Below are 15,964 nucleotides of genomic sequence, written 5' to 3'. Positions count from 1 at the left end.
TTTTTACCTGCATCTGGACGATACGTTGGAACGTCTTGTGAAAATGTTAATGGCTACTGATATTCAATTTCTTCAAATATCAGTTTTTTGCGAGCACTTCCTAGTCCGTTTTTAAGTAGAATGTTTTTCGCACATGCTTTGCATGTTATTGCTTGAAAAATTCACTGTTGACACGGCATATTCCCCCTGATTTAGGAGAGTTTGTGTCAATTTAGCATGTGTCTGTAAACATACTTTAGAATTTAGTAATATGGGAAATATTGTTGTAATGTAGATATTTTTCTCTCGGGGCAGAAATAAGTTCTCATGTGGTAGTTTACAACTCTCTCGATCGAGTTAATGCAATATGAACCCCAAATATTTATCATACAATGTTATTTAATTTGCATTGAAATATCACTACGGAGTGTCAGAATAACATTTGACGGAGTGATCCATCATTCTGAACAATACCGGCAATAAATTGACCTGCTGGAATAACAACAAAATAACATATAATTTTACTTTTATCTTACTTCACATCTACTCACCAACTAATACAACATTTGATCTCTTATGAAAAGAACAAGTTTCTCCATTCTATAATAGAATGGGTCTCATTGAAAAGATAGCCGCTGTGCTTTCTCTAAAATAAACATTTTCCTCTTATTTTGAAACCCAATCTATAGCCTTGTTTTCTTTTCATTATGTTAAGAAATTAAATTTGTATTTAGATTTTTAATCTGAATGTTATTTCAATGATATGGCTGTTTTGTAATGAAGCTTTCGTTTTTGGTTAATGATCTTTATGTGTATTAGTTGTTTTAGCCCCGCCACAGGGATTAGTCCGGGGGATTATGGGTGGAAGACCACCGTGATATACTCATAAGCGTTATATAAGGTTAATTATCAATTTATATTTACAGATAACTCAAAGTATTATTCTACATCGATGGGAAGAAAATACTTTTTTAGAATTTTGAGAATTCCGGTCGCCAAAGTTTGTTATTTGTTCGTTTTTCTTTACTTCGTTGTTATAGATATTTTCCGATAATTTGTTTTTGAAGAATATATTTTACCCACGTGATCTTAACCGTCAGAGGTTGTTAGATGCATACTATTTTGCTTAAAGCGTATACGTACTGTAAACATGTGGGTTCACTTCAGTTTAAAACTTACGAATCGAACAAGTCTAGATGAAGAGTATTTATAACACGATTTAATACATAACTTTTCAATGAACAAAAAAAGAAGGAATCAAAGCATTGAAATAAATTTGAGAAATGACGGTCGGGTTATATTACTGCATATTACTGGGAGTTAATTTATATACAGTATACATAAATGACGAACTGACAAATGTAAATACATAGGAACAAGTGTTTCAAAGAATGGCTGCTGTATAAACTCACAAAACAGAACATGAAAACAACACTGACAAAGTATTATAAAAAGCGATATTTAGCACATGGTACCCGTTTTAATATATTACTATGGACAGCACGTTAGTTGCAATAGTTTTCTTCAACCACTGTTGTACATTGTTTACAATCCACACGACAACACCACACGAACTTACAGTCACAATCTTCACGTTTCTCTGTAATAATTGTATAATATCCCCTTCCACAACACATCAGAGTACAACCATCTAGTGCGTAACTTGTTCTGTTACATTTTCTACCCTGGGTCCCTAAAGATCCATACCGAGCATCTTTTTGACAGAAATCCGGTGAATCGTGAATGTAAACAAGGTCTTTTTTAGTCGGCCTCTTCATGTTTTTGTTGAATCTCTTTAACTTCCTTTTATTTTTAATATATCGAACCAAACTTGCACCGTCAAATTTATCTTTTAGAGATTTTCCAATATTCTGGAAACTTTTCAGTTTCTTCCAACAGACTTTTATACTACAGGACCCCGATACACCATGACACTTACACCAAAGATCCATCTGTCCCTTCACGGCCTGTAATGGAAATCAAATACAACTGTATTATACTGTTAAGTTTTATTTATACCATTTTACTTATATACACTTAATCATTTCTATGTACTGCTATACTGTATACTATTTCACTTATACATCTTGCATATAGCGTACAATGTACACCAAAGCATAGCGTACACTGTATACTATAGCGTTGTATCGTTTTACTTAAATACAATTGCAGTTTTGTACACCATTTTACAATAGACTGTGGCATTCATAAAATTTGTATGGATCTGACGTTTTTATTTTTCGCATTACTTTCTTGGAGTCAGTTTTACTCTTAACATTGAAAGATCATAAAGTTTAGGCTGTTTTTTTAATTGAATATTTGATTTCACACTACCTTTCGCCCAGCTTCGTTGTTCCATAAATTTATCAGACCGTTTTCAGAAGACCTTGGTTCATTTGTATCCACAAATTCCTTAGAGAACTTTGCTCCATATCTAGTGTTTTCTGAACATCCACCCCATGCAAATTGTCCTTTTGTATCTTTCTGTCTAACTTTAGTATCACAGCCGCATCTTTCGAGTTCACCTTTAGCACATGCTTTGGTTACAGCGTACATGACACCAGCTGATTGAATGGCATAGATGTACGCCGTCTCTCTTGTCTCTGCAAAACAAGTACAAGATATTTGCCGCCATTAGTTAACTGAGGAGAATTTTCATCGATATGTAGTTGGCATTAGATCTTTTTGATTTACATTTTTTATAAGATTTCATTATTTTGTTTGGTCTTTTATTATCTTTTTTTTTTATCTTTTTATGAAAATAACAAAATATCAAAGTGTTATAAAACTTGCAAGGACAACGTATTGTTTATCTAGGAAATCTCTGATTATAAGGCTACATACAAAGACTGTCATCAATGTTAAGTTTGAAATATCATATTTGTGTGTTTTGTCTTACGCATTATGTCGGTTAAGTTCATTTGTTTGATTGAACCAAATAAAACTCTGATCTGATTTTGGCGATGCCTTATAGTTTTTAGAAGTAGCTGATCTTTAGGATGAAGTATATTGTAAGTAATTTGTCTTGATAACTTACTGAGTTGCAGAACTTTTCCAAAAACATTTGTTGTATTAAAAGTTGTACAATTCCACCTTCTGTTAGAAAATTGACGTTGACACTCTGCAATGCCACGTTTGGCTCCATCGCTGATGACTTTTAACAAATGTGCTTCTTTGCCACACAGCTCTTTCTGTCTTGGAGCTAAAAATTCGAAATTTGAGCAGTCAACGTCCTCGTTGTCCTGGGGTTCTATAGTCAGGTCTGTCTGGGAACTGCTAATTAGCCCAAGGTACCTGCAATGTTTATATTCATTAAAGTAAAGAGTAGGATTTGTTCAGTTTTTATGTTAGTTACGTGTTGGTGTACTCTATAGAGTTTTACATTCCCTTTTGTGTTCTGTGATACCCACTAAATGCAAACATTTTACTATCTGGAATCCCAGAATTTATATACGAGGTAAACATTTGTATTTTCAGCAGGTTTTTTTTGTGTATAAAAGGGTAAGAATTCTTGTTGTATGATTTGTAAACGAAACCGATATTTTTTAAGCTGATATTTTTTGTGTTTTTGCTGTGATAAAGATCGTCACCATCTTCCCCAAACTGTTTTTCTCTCGAGTTGACTTTCAGTTTATACACTCATTATAGTAATGTATAGTTCATAAAGCATGCTTCCTTATTCTATATATGTGTATATACATATATTGTATACAGGAAAGGAATAAATAAATATAATTCAATTTTATCCAATCTATTTTGTTTATAGCAAATAAGACACTTCAGAAAACTTTTTATTTCGAAGAGAATTATAATTTGTTGGTTAATTTGCACAGGTATAAACATAGGGCTTGTTCACTGAACAATGATATAGGCTGTTGGCGAGTGAGCTAGTATAAACACAAGGGGCTTATTCACTGAACAGTGATATAGGCTGTTGGCGAGTGAGCTAGTATAAACACAAGGGGCTTATTCACTGAACAGTGATATAGGCTGTTGGCGAGTGGGCTAGTGTAAACAAAAGGTGTTTGTTCACTGAACAGTGATATAGGCTGTTGGCGAGTGAGCTAGTATAAACACAAGGGGTTTGTTATGAACAGTGATATGGGCTGTTGGCGAGTGAGCTAGTATAAACATGGGGAGGGGGGGGCTTGTTCACTGAACAGTGATATAGATTGTTGGTTAGTTAACTAGTATAAACGTGGGGTTTGTACATGCGCCGACATCAAGTGAACTGTGATATAGGGTGTTGGTGAGTGAGCTAATATAAACATGGGGCATATTCACTACTGAACAGTAATAAGCAGCTCTTAGAAAAACAATTAATTCATGTTAAAACTTCAGAAAAACGTAAATAAATATTTTCGTTTGAAAGATAATAATGTTGTTTAGGCAGGCTGGCCACCTGAAAGGTGTGAATGGCACTCCATAGCTCTGCAAGCCGGGTTAAGTCTCACTTCACATTATAATCCATTTCCTTGTGAATGACATGCCCATTATATCCCTTTTGATCTCTTGTAAAAATAATGTCAAAAATTTAAATGTACATTATCCAATTAATAGATACTTTTCTAAGTATGTACAAACATTTGTCTGATAAAGAAAATCGACATCTATAAAGTCAGATTTGTAAAGCATATTTGTTCTATATCATAATAATCAAGGACTCCTTGGGTAGGAGCGATGTCTCACCGGGGACTTTACTGGCTGTACTTTTATTCCCCACTTCAATTATAATATTTAAAATTGTCATGGTCAAACTATCATGCTTGAAAGCATGAACTTCTGTAATCCTTGTCAATGATTAATTTATGAAGAATTTTGGTGGAGGTGGAACCAATCAACAGCTGAAACAATCCTCTGTCTCGGTTTGGTATTTCTAATAACCATATACACAATATTTATTTCCAGGAGGAAAAAAATCTACAAATAACCGGTGTTTAATGACAATATTTTCTAAGATACCCGGATGACGCCAACTATAGGTACAAACCCGTAATATATTATAAGCAAACATGTTTTGGGGTAGTTTGTAGAATGAAAATCTAATTAAACCTTTACGTTACAAAGTGTTAATTTTGACCGTCCATATAAATAGTTATTCTTTCTATCTGTTTTAAATTCCATGTAATTAAGAATTAGCACGTTTAACCTTAGCCTATCAGACAAATATTTTCCCATATCGATACTGAACCTGTGAACAAGAAACACATGTTAACGTATCATCTCTTTAGAAACTTTCTTTCTTTACAAAATATTTAATTATCTTTAGAAATCAGTAGAATGTTTAACCCTGACAACACTTCCCCTTTTTTGAGAACACGGGTCTGTTACTTCAGAGTCAATGTAACTATCTGTTATCGACACTTTCTTGCACTGTTATCAGTAGGAGATAAATTTACACACTTCCCGTGAAAACAGTAAATTCGTTTTATACCCTGCCAAAACATCGGCGGGCATGGGCTGTCGATATTACTGATCAGATAATGTCGGACGACACATTTAACTTGTTTTCTGTTTGAAAAAAAAAGAAACGAAATAGAAGAAACGGAAACAGTCTGCGTGTCACTAACGAGATCACAACAGAAGCAAACAGAAACGTTCCCTTCAGAAAAAAGAAAACTCTTGAGCATGGACCAGGTGGGTCACTATTTTTCTAGATACACCTACTGAGTTTCTCATAGCAAGGATAAAACTTCTCATGCTGAAGAGGGACTGATCTACTGATGTTGATACACATCATATCTCCTCATGTAAGAGATAGACAAACCATATTTCCTCATGTTAGAGATCTCCTCAAGCTGGAGATGGACACACCATATCCACTCATGCTGGAGAGGGTCACACCAACTTCTCTTCGTGGATCTCCTAGTGTGAGATGGACACGCCCCATCTCCTTATGTTGAAGACGGACATACAATATCTCCTGATGTTGGAGATGGACAGACCATATCTTCTGATGTTGGAGATGTAAGAGATCACCTCATGCTGGAAATGGACACACCATACTCCCTAATGCTGGAAAGGGACACACCATATCTCCTTATTTTGGAGATTGACACGTTATATCTCCTCTTATTGGAGATGACTCGCCAAATCGGTCAACCATTTTTTTTTCTGTAAGAAGCGACACAAAAGTGCATGCAACTGAGAATTTCTTTGAGTTACGCAGGAGTTGAAAGACGTTAACTCTATTTTAGCGTTGGCGAAACCAAATGTCCCTATATGTTTATTCCGGACAATTAGTATAATTGTTCGCAAATGAATGTATATTTTACATATTGTAATCAACCGTGAGGTGTCTTTCCTTGGTTTACTAAACTGATCCCAGGATTTAAGTGCCAGTGTACTTCTATAGGTACACATAAAAACGAAGATGGAACCAATTATAGAACATTCAATGATATATTTTGAGCACACTTACAAAGACACTTCAACTTCTGCAAAACTTATTATAATAACAATGTCAGTTTACAGTCAGTCTGTAGAGGGCCATGATTGCTTACATCAGTTTACAGTCAATCTAAAATGGGCCATGATTGCTTACATCAATCATTTAATCCCTCGGAATAATTAAGAATTTGCATCACAATAAAAAAAAAAGAAAAGAAAAGAAAATATGTAGGTTTCATTGACGTAAGCGATAATTCCAATATCAAGTAGTTCTTGGTCAAGTGTAAGAGTTATCGAACCTTTGAAGTACGTGCATTATTCAGACTCTGTAATCGAATGATTTGTCTAAACTTTGTGTAAAAGCGTCGCGTATTCCTATCTACATTGTCAGCGATCTAACAGATTACTACCTTTGGCCTTTAAAAAAAACTTGAATTATAATCGAGTTGACTATTATTTTTTTTTCAAATTATATATAAACATTAATTTATCTACTGCTGAGCTATGGTTGATAACAACAGTATCAAAATTCTATGAACATTATCGAAATATTACACAAACAAATCTGATGACCCGACCTTACTTCTATAATAAAGTCAAACTAGAATCACTAAAGTATAGTTCATTAAAGGAACCCTGCATCCCTATAATATATATGCACGTATACTTTTAACAATTTTCATTTAATCCAAAGTTTTTGATACAACCCAAATTTTCTTCAATTAAATGGGTAAAGTGAAAGTGAAACAAAAGAAACACCAAGTTCATTCAGATTAAAAACTCAAAAGATAAAGTGCAGAATGCAGAAGCAGAATGGCACAAGCTTATCCCTAAACATCATAACAAAAAGCCATTAAGCATTAGGTATGTATACACCTGATGGAAACCCAAAGTTGTCCAAATCGCATGTGCAAAATTGTGTCACCTAATCATTTCTACAGATCAACAAATGGTTTAGGAGGAGTAACAGATGTAAGATTGATTCAGTGACCAAATAAAACTGGCAAATTCCATGTAACTTTCTGGTAATAGAAGCACAAAGTTCATCCGGATGAAAAATCGGAATAGTAGTTGCATAATGGCAGGGGTGGAGTGACACTTAAGTTAGGCGAACAAACGAACAGACGGACGAACTGGCGGACTTCATGATCACTTATTCCGATGTGCTTAGAATTGGGGGGGGGGTAACAATACGATTAGCACTTCAAAACAGTCACTAAGAACTCATAAAATAAACCTTCATCCTGACTAGTGCGTCAAATTGGTCATCTTTCATTTAGAGACATGAGGTCAATTCTGAGTACGAATGTTATTTCTATTTTACTATAAATATTCAGTTTCAATTCAGTCGAAGGTTGGGAAATTTTCTTTTCGTTTAGTTTTCCGTTTCTTTTCCTTGGAGTCTATTTTACGACCGTTTCCGTTGCCACGTGTTATACTTGAAAAGTCCCAGTATTTTTGTATCTAAAGTTCTTGAAATATTAAACAGCATATGCTTCAACTAATTTAACAAATTACCTTCAACATTCAAGTGTCAAGTATTGGCAACAATTCTTTCCTTGAAATGTGTAACATATGTTGATATAATTTATGTAAGTATACAGCCTTATCATCTCTACCCCCTCGACCGAGTAGTCAGTTTTACGACCGAACCGACAGCTTCATTGCTAAGCTAATGTAAAGTTAAATGGTGCCATTCTTTTTGAGCTGTTATGACTTTTATTTGACGGGAATAGATCATTTGGTATTCTTCCCTCTATAACACCAATTTCTATGACTTTAATTCCACTAACAGGAACATCATGCCAGTTATAACCTCAACATGTCTGTACTTCCGCTTATTTCAAAATGTTTTGTCAGTTATATGGAAATGGTTTACCGTCCACCCTGAATGTATTCAATCTGACGGGAGTTCACTTCAGTTCCCAGCTTATTTACTTTTTTTTTAAATGTAGATTATATACTTTGGTATACTGTAGTAAGAGGTGTCAGCTATTGAACCTAAAACTCTTTATGATAATCTACGATTTTGTTATAAATAATTATACTATCTGTGCAGCAGGTATGCAATAGTGTTTAAAGTATTATTATTATAGTATTAAATTATTATTTTAATTTTCAAATCGTATGATCTCTCCTCAATAAATACTTTGATCTTGAGCAATGCCGGTGAGATTTTTTTTTTCTAAAAGGTAGTTCTTAACCTTTAAATATTGTCAACCATCAGCTCAGAAACTGATTGATGGTAGTTAGTATGACCTTACATAGATAATTTACCATATGGCAATGATAATACCTTTCAGTGTCGAACCTTAACTGTCCAGGTGCCGAGATCTTATGATTACCGCCTGACAAAGAAGTCATCATTTCGTTCTCTGTTAAGGGTTCTTTGGTTTCAAATATAATTACAGTAAGTAATTTTCGATGATTTTAGTATCAAATTTCATAAGGCAAAGTTTATTTGGCAGTTTAGTCTTAAAGATATCTAATTTTCTTGAAACACACACAGTTTTGTGTGAAAATAAAATGTCATTGTTAGGGTAATTTTTTAATACAATTTTGTGGGAAATTTTAACTCGTATCGTTCGTGGTAATTTGATTGTTTAGGTATATTTTATTGCATATTTTTGTATTAATTTGTCGTAATAATAAACCATAGAAGGCAGATATAAAGATGTAAGTAACCGACCTCCCACGCTGGTTACCGGTACATAGCCAATCTTGTTTTTTTTATAGTATGTCCCTGGAGTTTCGCCATATGTTTATATATGTCCCTGATGAGAACCAATATCGTTTTCAGTTCGGTTTCATTTTTTACCATTTGAATCATTTCCAAACATTTATTCATTTTAAGTAAAGACTTCAAATATTAGTTATGTTTGTTAGAGGCATTCTTACTGGATATTCTGTCTTAACACAATTAAGTTTGCTTGAATATGATAGATACTATTTATACAGCAGCTGATTTTGTTATAATAATCCTAGTTTAATGTTTTAGGGAACTTATGATTGATAGTTCTATCATTTATCAAATTTACATCTTGGGGAAAGTTCAGTGTTGTTTAAGATTAATTTATTCATAAATCGGAAAATGGTGATCTAATTATTCTACAAGCGGAGTCGTTTGTACGAATTTGTTAATTAAACGTTTCTTTGATAAAATTAGGGGAAATGTGTAATCGGTCAAGACAAAGAGAATATCTCTTCTCCATGATAAAAAAATATGTGAATACCTCACCTCTCCTTCGATGTAAAGTATAAAATACATATCTTTTTCCTTGCCTTAAAAAGAGATCACTTCGTCGCATTTTGCTTTAAAATGAAAAAAACTCTGGTCTCCATGTTATACACAATGTGAATAGAAGAAAATGAGAAAACATCTCTCTTGTCCATAAACAAAAATAGGAGAACGTAAGTATGCATATATATTTGTAGAAGAATATAATTATTCCCTATCTTTAACGGAAGAAAACACCCTTTCTGTGGAAGGAAACCGTGGGAGTATACGTCAGTTTTTGTTTTGTTTGTTTGTTTGTTTTTTTTTTCACAGTAATATATTTTAATAGGAGTATAGCGTTTCCCTTGTAACTTATACAGTCCTAATTAACAAGATGTTTTCCTTGGGGTGTTTTACTTCTTTATTTTTATCCATTTTTATGTTAAAATTTCCCGCTGAAAAAAGTACAAAATTATCAACAAATTAAAGACATACATTTTCTTAAGGTATTAAAAAAAGATTAAATTTATGCGAAACGTGTTTCATATGATGTGAAGGCCTAATTGCAACGTCTATTTTTTTCTCGTACACATTACACATGACTGACAACCACGATCCAAGTTGACATTTGCACTTTCTTTTCGGTTAATCTCTTACGGATTTATGATAAGAAGGAAATGGAAGGATTATCTAATGCCATACTATGTGCTGACATTTTAATGGGTATTTATCCAACGTGGGAAAATATTGTCTCTAGTTGTCACAAAATCTACAAGTCATTCATGACTTATTACGAAAATTTTGGGATACTCGATATTTTAATTGGTTTACCAATGTCGGTATGGGAGCTATTGGATTCCTAAATATCTTGAAGTACCTAATTTACAGAATTATAAATGATATGAAGGGTTGACACAGACAATATAAGTACAATGGCACGCCAACATTACTGTTCACGGTCTCTACATCCGCGAAACGAGCACTGGAGAGCTTATCGTCCGATTTCTATATTACATAACTCATAATCTCGTAATTCTGTCATATCATACATACCAAATAAACTATTGTAATTTATACCATATCGCGTAAAATGTTATCATCTACCGTGTGATAAATCTATGTGTCTTATTAATCTTAAAAGCGGTATGATACCCTTGAAGACAGGACAAAAAGCTTGACATTGATGATTAAAGGTAGAGACCCGGCCGGGGTAGCAGACAAGGAACCCCACTATTTGATGATACTTGATTATAAAATATATAAGTTACGCTTTTTTATTATTAAAGATGTGCAGCATGCCTACATGCATAATCTCTAATCATGTATATGATTTATAGTCTTTCATATGCATTTTTAATTTTTTTTTTTATGAGGAAAAATGTTGATAAAAATATTCCATAACTACATCTGGGCCTCTTCAAAAGATTATGAAAAAAACTAATTTGGATAATTGGTTAGGAGTTTATTTTTGATTTCCATGTTTTCGTAGTAGGAACAACTGATATGAACAGATGAAAGAGAAAAAGAATGCATGTTTTTTCATCTGTTGGTAGATTTCATGCAGATTCCTTTAGATATTGCAGATCTTTGCCGAAATAGAAGTGATTGTGAATGATGTAAATTGCCACTAACCATTTTTAACTTGGAGAGTATTTTCATTATATGATGAAAATATCAAAAAATTCTGAAAGTATTCATTCATTTATGAAAAGAACAAAAATAGAAAGACATTCTGATTAGTACAACGTACCCTTTTGATACAATAATCAAATTATCAAAACAATTCATTTTTTTTTAAGAAACGTTCGACACATTTCAATATGCTATTCATAATAAATGTAGAGAACTCAGATCGTATGAAATATGGATAAGAATATTAAATTAATATGTCTCAGGAATACACAGACATGAATTTGCATATATTCGACAGGCGCGCGGTATCATAAGTATGTATCTCAGGATATTTTGAACTGAATTGTACCTTGACATATCTCATCTGAGGTGTACATCGGGCTTTTTATCTGTACACCAAGGTGTACATGATAACTGTACCCCGGGATTTATGTGATAACTGTACCCCTGGTTGTACTTGATAACTCTACCCCGGGAACTATAAGCCTGTACCTATTGCTCACTTATTCAACACTATACTTTGGCCTATTCTCAAGTTTCAATACTTTCTTATATAGATGACAACAATAATTAACACTACCCAGCCTTTAAAACGACACTAGTTTTAATTCTCATAATTAATAAAATACTCAATGTCATTTTCTAAAGTAATCATATCATAAGCATAAAATAATCGACCGGACTTTCTTGCTTGGTTAATGATATAATAAATGCTAAATTGAAGTTCTTTGAATTCAGTACAAAGTAGCAGATTTTGGAGATAGCACCTATAGAACAAGAATGATTAAAAATAAATATGATGATTGAAATATGAAAACCTGATGATCGTGGTGTCTAATTAATATAGAATTGAGTAATAACTATAAAGAGAAGGTTGAGTGTAATCCTACAGACCTGTAATGATATAATCATATAGGAGAGCTAACTTATCAATTAAGTATAAATGTTATAATTTTGGTAAGGTATTGGTGTCATATATTTATCATACAAAATCTTTCCACATTGTGGTCAAATCCAGCCTGGGCAAATTGTTGAGATTTTTTTCTTATTTTCAGTCATAAGTCTCAATGACCCATTCAAAAGTGTCAACGAAATATTTCTGTATCCGATTTAATTATTTCAATTATTTAGACGAACATGCACCATCCCAGCCCATTTTTGTTTTCGTCCAACAAATAAAACACAATATTTCGACATGACAATCCTTGTTTGTCTGTACTTTTTCCTGCTTAGAGATCCTATAAATAACAGCACCAAAAGATACTGAAAACAAAATTGTGAATAAATTGTGAACTTCATGCTTACAGAAGAAAACTAACTTACCACCATGAGGGATGGACGGTTTTGAACAGGAAAATAAAGAAAAGTAGAACTTTCTTAAAGTCTTGAAGTTTTGGTTTCATGTCTTTCTCGCTCAATTTGTATTCACTCAAATTAGTTCACATAATTATTTGAATTTTGTGGTTTTGCAGGATTTCAGACTTCGTCACATATCTCGAATTAAATAAAAACGTGTATACTTCAACACACTCAGGTTCCTCGAACACAAACACTACAAACGGTTTTACGAAATTAATTTTAAACCCATCATAAGATCCAAAGTTTTTATGGAATGAAGAGAAACACTCAGTTTTTAATTCCGTAAGTCAAATATTGTTGTATGAAGTACGTTTTAACCAAGTTCTTTCATCTTCACATGAATGAATCCGATTGGTTAAAACCCTCCCGAATATGTAAACTTAAATTACAAGTAAGACTTTGTTCCTTCGGGATATTTACAGTTAATTTCAATAATTCGTTTCAATTAAAACCAGAACCATTTAATTTCCTACGCAAAATTAATATCAAGATGGTTGATTACTGAATGAAATATAAAGACATAACTAAGTCCTTCCACTCTCTGATTGGTCTGCTACTGTTTATAAATGACACTTTGTTGTATAAACCTCTAGTAAGAGTAGATGTCCATTGAAATGACAAGAACGCCAATGTTTTCATAAGAATTAGGGAAAGTCTGGCTAACGCACTGTAGCGAAAGCCTTAACCTGATTAGAACGGCAATCAGATTGTGAACAGATTAAGACTGGGTGTTAGAGTACCACGTGTTTATTTTAAATTTTCTATCCTTTCTACCCCACCGAGATAAGTAATTTTTTGCTGTGACAAGATAAAGCTATGGAGTTATCCTATCAGGAACACTTTATGGTAATTTATGGACACAATCAATGTGCGGGTTTGAACTATCAGATAAACTAATTACCCATGTAGCTATAATTACTCATAACTGATTAACATAAATTTGCCTGTTCTCACACTTTCAATAGATTTAAAGTTGTTCAACAGTACAGGTCAGAAGAACAGACAGTATCAAAGATAACTTAACTTGGGATACTTTTCACTCATGTTACACAATTAATTTTATATTTGAGAGAGAGAGAGAGAGAGAATTAATAAAAAAAATAGTCATATTTGTAAAGGAGTCTAGTTTGAAAATCACTGTAGTAATATAAAAAATATATAAACTTATTTTCTAAAGAGACCTTTATTCCAAGGGATCATGAATTGCCGGATTTTTTTCCTGAAAATTAGGAGCATTCAGCTGTTTGGACGAAAACGGCAATAGATTATCTACCTTTGCAGGCACCCAACACTATTATATGTGATGAAGGTCATTGCATATCATCACCATTACTGTATGTGAGCCCTATGTAAATCGTAATAAAACAAGAGGCTCTCGAAGAGCCTGAATCGCTCACCTGGTAAACCATGCCTTATTAGCTAAATAAGGAAATTAAAGGTATCATGCTTTGTTACCTTGTTTGACCAAAAAATTGCAGAAAAAGAGCATTTGACCGCTATACATTTGCTGCAAAAGAACATAAAATCAAGTTAAATTATGGCTATATCTTTTCATCATCACCATTCAACTTACCAGACTATACTATATGTATTAACCAAGTATCGTTTTAAATCAAAGCAAGTATTAAAATTAGCAGGATTACGACAGCCACTTTAAAAATGGCCGTCCAGAACAAATTTTCATCATCACCATTCAACTTAGAATGCCATGATTTCTACAGAAACAAAAAATAATTGGAATCCGAGTAACTAGTGAAAACAGCCAAAAATGGCTGCTTCAAAACATTTTTAATACTGCCAGTAAACTCAGAATATCATGTTTATCTGTTGAATTGTTTCCATCTTAATTATTTTTCTATAGTCGAGGAAAAAAATAGCAAAAAAGCACTTTAACCCCCTATGTTCTATTTTTAGTATCAACTACCATGTTTTTCAATCGAAGAAAGCTTTTAAATAAACAGCTTGTGAAAGATACCCTAAGAAACAATTATGCCAAATTTCATTAAATTTTGTCATATAGTTTCAGAGAAGACTTTCAAAGATCAACATGTGAAAAAAAAAAAATTGTTTCAAGGACCATAACTCCTACATCAGGAGACAAATCATTTTGAAAATGTCAACATAGGTCCGTCTTCTGATGGTGAACAATTTTATTACAGAAATTTGCTAAATTCAACAGGTTTTTCTAGTTGTTTGCAAAAAACTGTATTTTGACCCCTATGTCTGTTTTTAGTAAAAGCGGCCACGTTTTTCTATATTTCAAAAATTTTAAACCATCAGTTTATGCAGGATACCCTAAGGAATAACAATGCCAAGTTTCATTCCAATTGGTCTGGCAGTTTCAGAGGAGAAGATGTTTGATAAAAGCTAACAACGAGAGACGGCGACGGACGACGGACACAAAGTGATGACAATAGCTCACACATTCTTCAGGCCATGTGAGCTAAAAAAAAAAATCGCATTTTTCTCGGAAAGTCATAACGAGTCAACGATCATAATTCTTGCACATGTATTTTTTTCTTAAAATACGATACATTGAAGACCACAAAAACGATTTTGTTGACAAAAACCCTATATTTTGACGTCTCGTATAACTTTAAATAGGATTTAAATTTGCGAGTTTTTTTGTATGCTTGCTTTTGGTCCCTTTTTCTCGAAATCCTAAAATCTTAAACCTATGCAAATTAAGCTTTCTTTATGTTGTGAGGAACCTTGTGTTATTTTCATTCAAAACCTAAGTTTTGTAAATAACTAACCAAACGAATTTGAAAGTCAAATAATCATTATCAAACTTGACTTAAAAAGTATTACATGTCAATATCTCAGATATGCCAAACCGGATTAAAATTCTTACTATATTGTAGGTAACTCATCTACAATTCAAATGTTATTATAAGTTAATCACAATACTTCCACAAAATGTCTGGACAACAAAACATTTCAAGAAAAAGTCTAAAGGCCTTAACCTACCAAAATAATCTAATCGAAACAAAATGTTCACTAAACTTATTCTAGACCTAATTTGAGACTCTGATCGCAGTTTTATAAAAGGCAATAACTCCTACATAAAGTTGTTTAACTTCGAACAATTTCTACGCCGCAGTGTCACTATTTGGACGAGTTCATCGATGGGATGATTTATTATAAACGGCATTAAATATCGTTTTATACTGCTTTGATCTTTATAGCCCTAGTCATAAACTCTGGATCAATTGGAAGTTTCTTTCCGTAAAGATATTATTAATTGAAAGTTTTTTCTTTAAGAATTTCATGATATTAGCTAAGAAAGAGCTGCTGTGCTATTCAAGATTGTTGCCATATTCTATTGACTTTTTTTCGTAAATTGTATATTATATTTTCAAAATGTGTGTTTTTCTTTAATAAAAT

The 15,964-nt window shown here is 33.0% G+C and overlaps 1 protein-coding gene across 1 annotated transcript; it reads right to left on the bottom strand.

Moving 5' to 3' along the window:
* Positions 1-493: 493 nt before the first annotated feature.
* Positions 494-13,285, bottom strand: LOC148623171 (protein Wnt-4-like). The gene is made up of 4 exons (XM_088573747.1): positions 12,542-13,285; positions 3,017-3,273; positions 2,314-2,582; positions 494-1,946 (listed from the first exon to the last, which is right to left on the bottom strand). Exons 1-4 carry the CDS (start codon positions 12,619-12,621, stop codon positions 1,485-1,487), a joined length of 1,068 nt encoding a protein of 355 aa, XP_088429873.1. The 5' UTR covers positions 12,622-13,285; the 3' UTR covers positions 494-1,484.
* Positions 13,286-15,964: the final 2,679 nt, after the last annotated feature.

Source organism: Perna viridis, chromosome 3, assembly GCF_037379345.1.
Source record: "Perna viridis isolate PV_CMFRI_1.1 ecotype Kerala chromosome 3, ASM3737934v1, whole genome shotgun sequence".
Lineage (NCBI taxonomy): Eukaryota > Metazoa > Mollusca > Bivalvia > Mytilida > Mytilidae > Perna > Perna viridis.
The sequence above is the reverse complement of the archived record's forward strand: the minus strand, read 5'-3'. Positions and strand labels throughout refer to the sequence as shown.

What these genes read in the sequence shown, in the direction of transcription:
- LOC148623171 (XM_088573747.1), bottom strand. Translation starts at nt 12,621, where the DNA reads ATGAAACCAAAACTTCAAGACTTTAAGAAAGTTCTACTTTTCTTTATT. An exon ending in ACCGTCCATCCCTCATGGTG is followed by an intron (nt 3,274 to 12,541) that starts GTAAGTTAGTTT and finishes TAAACATTGCAG; the next exon opens with GTACCTTGGGCTAATTAGCA. An exon ending in ACAACGAAGCTGGGCGAAAG is followed by an intron (nt 1,947 to 2,313) that starts GTAGTGTGAAAT and finishes TTTCCATTACAG; the next exon opens with GCCGTGAAGGGACAGATGGA.